This window comes from Gavialis gangeticus, unplaced genomic scaffold (assembly GCF_001723915.1).
Source record: "Gavialis gangeticus isolate Ggan-Ray unplaced genomic scaffold, GavGan_comp1, whole genome shotgun sequence".
Taxonomy (NCBI): Eukaryota; Metazoa; Chordata; order Crocodylia; family Gavialidae; genus Gavialis; species Gavialis gangeticus.
In genome coordinates, this window is record NW_017729022.1 from 15,096,786 (window position 1) to 15,097,842 (window position 1,057).

Genomic DNA, 1,057 nt, shown 5'->3' on the forward strand with positions numbered 1-1,057 from the left:
GACCGCCCCCGGGCCGAGGGAGGCGAGGGGGCCGGGGGGAGGCAGGTCCCGGCCGGGCGGCCGGGGCTGGCGGCGGCTGTGCGCCTCTCGCGCAGAGAGCGGAGAGTGCGAGTGCAGTTTTAGTGCAACTCAAAATTAGCGGGCATGTTTAACATCGATAATCGGCACGGAGCACGGGCTAGGAAACGATCCTTGGCGGCGGGGGGCACTGGCGCTGCCCTCCGGGCCCTTTCCGGGGAGAAATAACAAAAGGGGCACCCCAGCCGGTGTGTAATCAAATAGCCATCTTTAGGCTTCAAGGCTGGGGACAGAAATGTAGGCCTCAAAAGAAAGGCCTCGGTGTGTCTGTGACTCTGTCTTGGGGGGGGCCCGGCTGGGACGGCTCCCCTGCCCCCCGGCGGCCGTGGGGCGCCCCCGCCAAGACTCGCACGGATTATTTTCAACTTCTTTGGGTTTTTAATGGGCCGCGGGAGGATTTAAAAGGGGGCGACAGAGGGACTCCCGATTGGTTATTGTCCAGGTAGGACAAACAAAAACAAACAGCCCCCAAAACAGGGCACCCCCACCCCCAACAGAAACGTGCACAGTGCTGCTGGGCAGCGGGGTTCCCCCCGGGGGGGTGGGGGGGTGCAACACCAGGGACTGCCAATAAGGAATGCAACCCTATAGCCCTCATACACAGCCACCTAGATGTGTGTGTCTCTCTATTTTTGAATATATATCTACTTATCTGTTTGCTTTGTGGCTGCCCCTGGTTTTTTGTGAGGTTTGCCACCAGGGAGGCATGTATCTGTGTGTGTTGTGTATCTCTGTTTGTGTGTTGTTGCTTTTTTTTATTATTTGATAGGTCTCTGAGAAGAATCAGTGGGGAGAAATTGCAGAGGGGTTCAACTTTCCCAGAAGTTGCTCTAACGCTGCCTTCGCTTTAAAACAGTATTACTTGCGGTAAGTGCTGCCAGGCTCTTGGAAGAGTGTTGCTGAGCATGGGATGGCTGCTGCTTTTTTTCTTTTCTTTTTTTTTTTTTTTTTTTTTTATTTCCATAGTGTGCTACAATAG

General features: G+C 54.6%; 1 protein-coding gene across 1 annotated transcript in view; it reads left to right on the forward strand.

The window, feature by feature from the left end:
* ARID2 (AT-rich interaction domain 2) overlaps positions 1–1,057 on the forward strand; it is a 204,165-nt gene that overhangs the window by 2,417 nt on the left and 200,691 nt on the right. Inside the window, exon 2 of the mRNA XM_019515774.1 lies at positions 848–945. Within this exon, the coding sequence (XP_019371319.1) occupies positions 848–945 (98 nt within the window). The remainder of the gene's footprint in view (positions 1–847; positions 946–1,057) is intronic.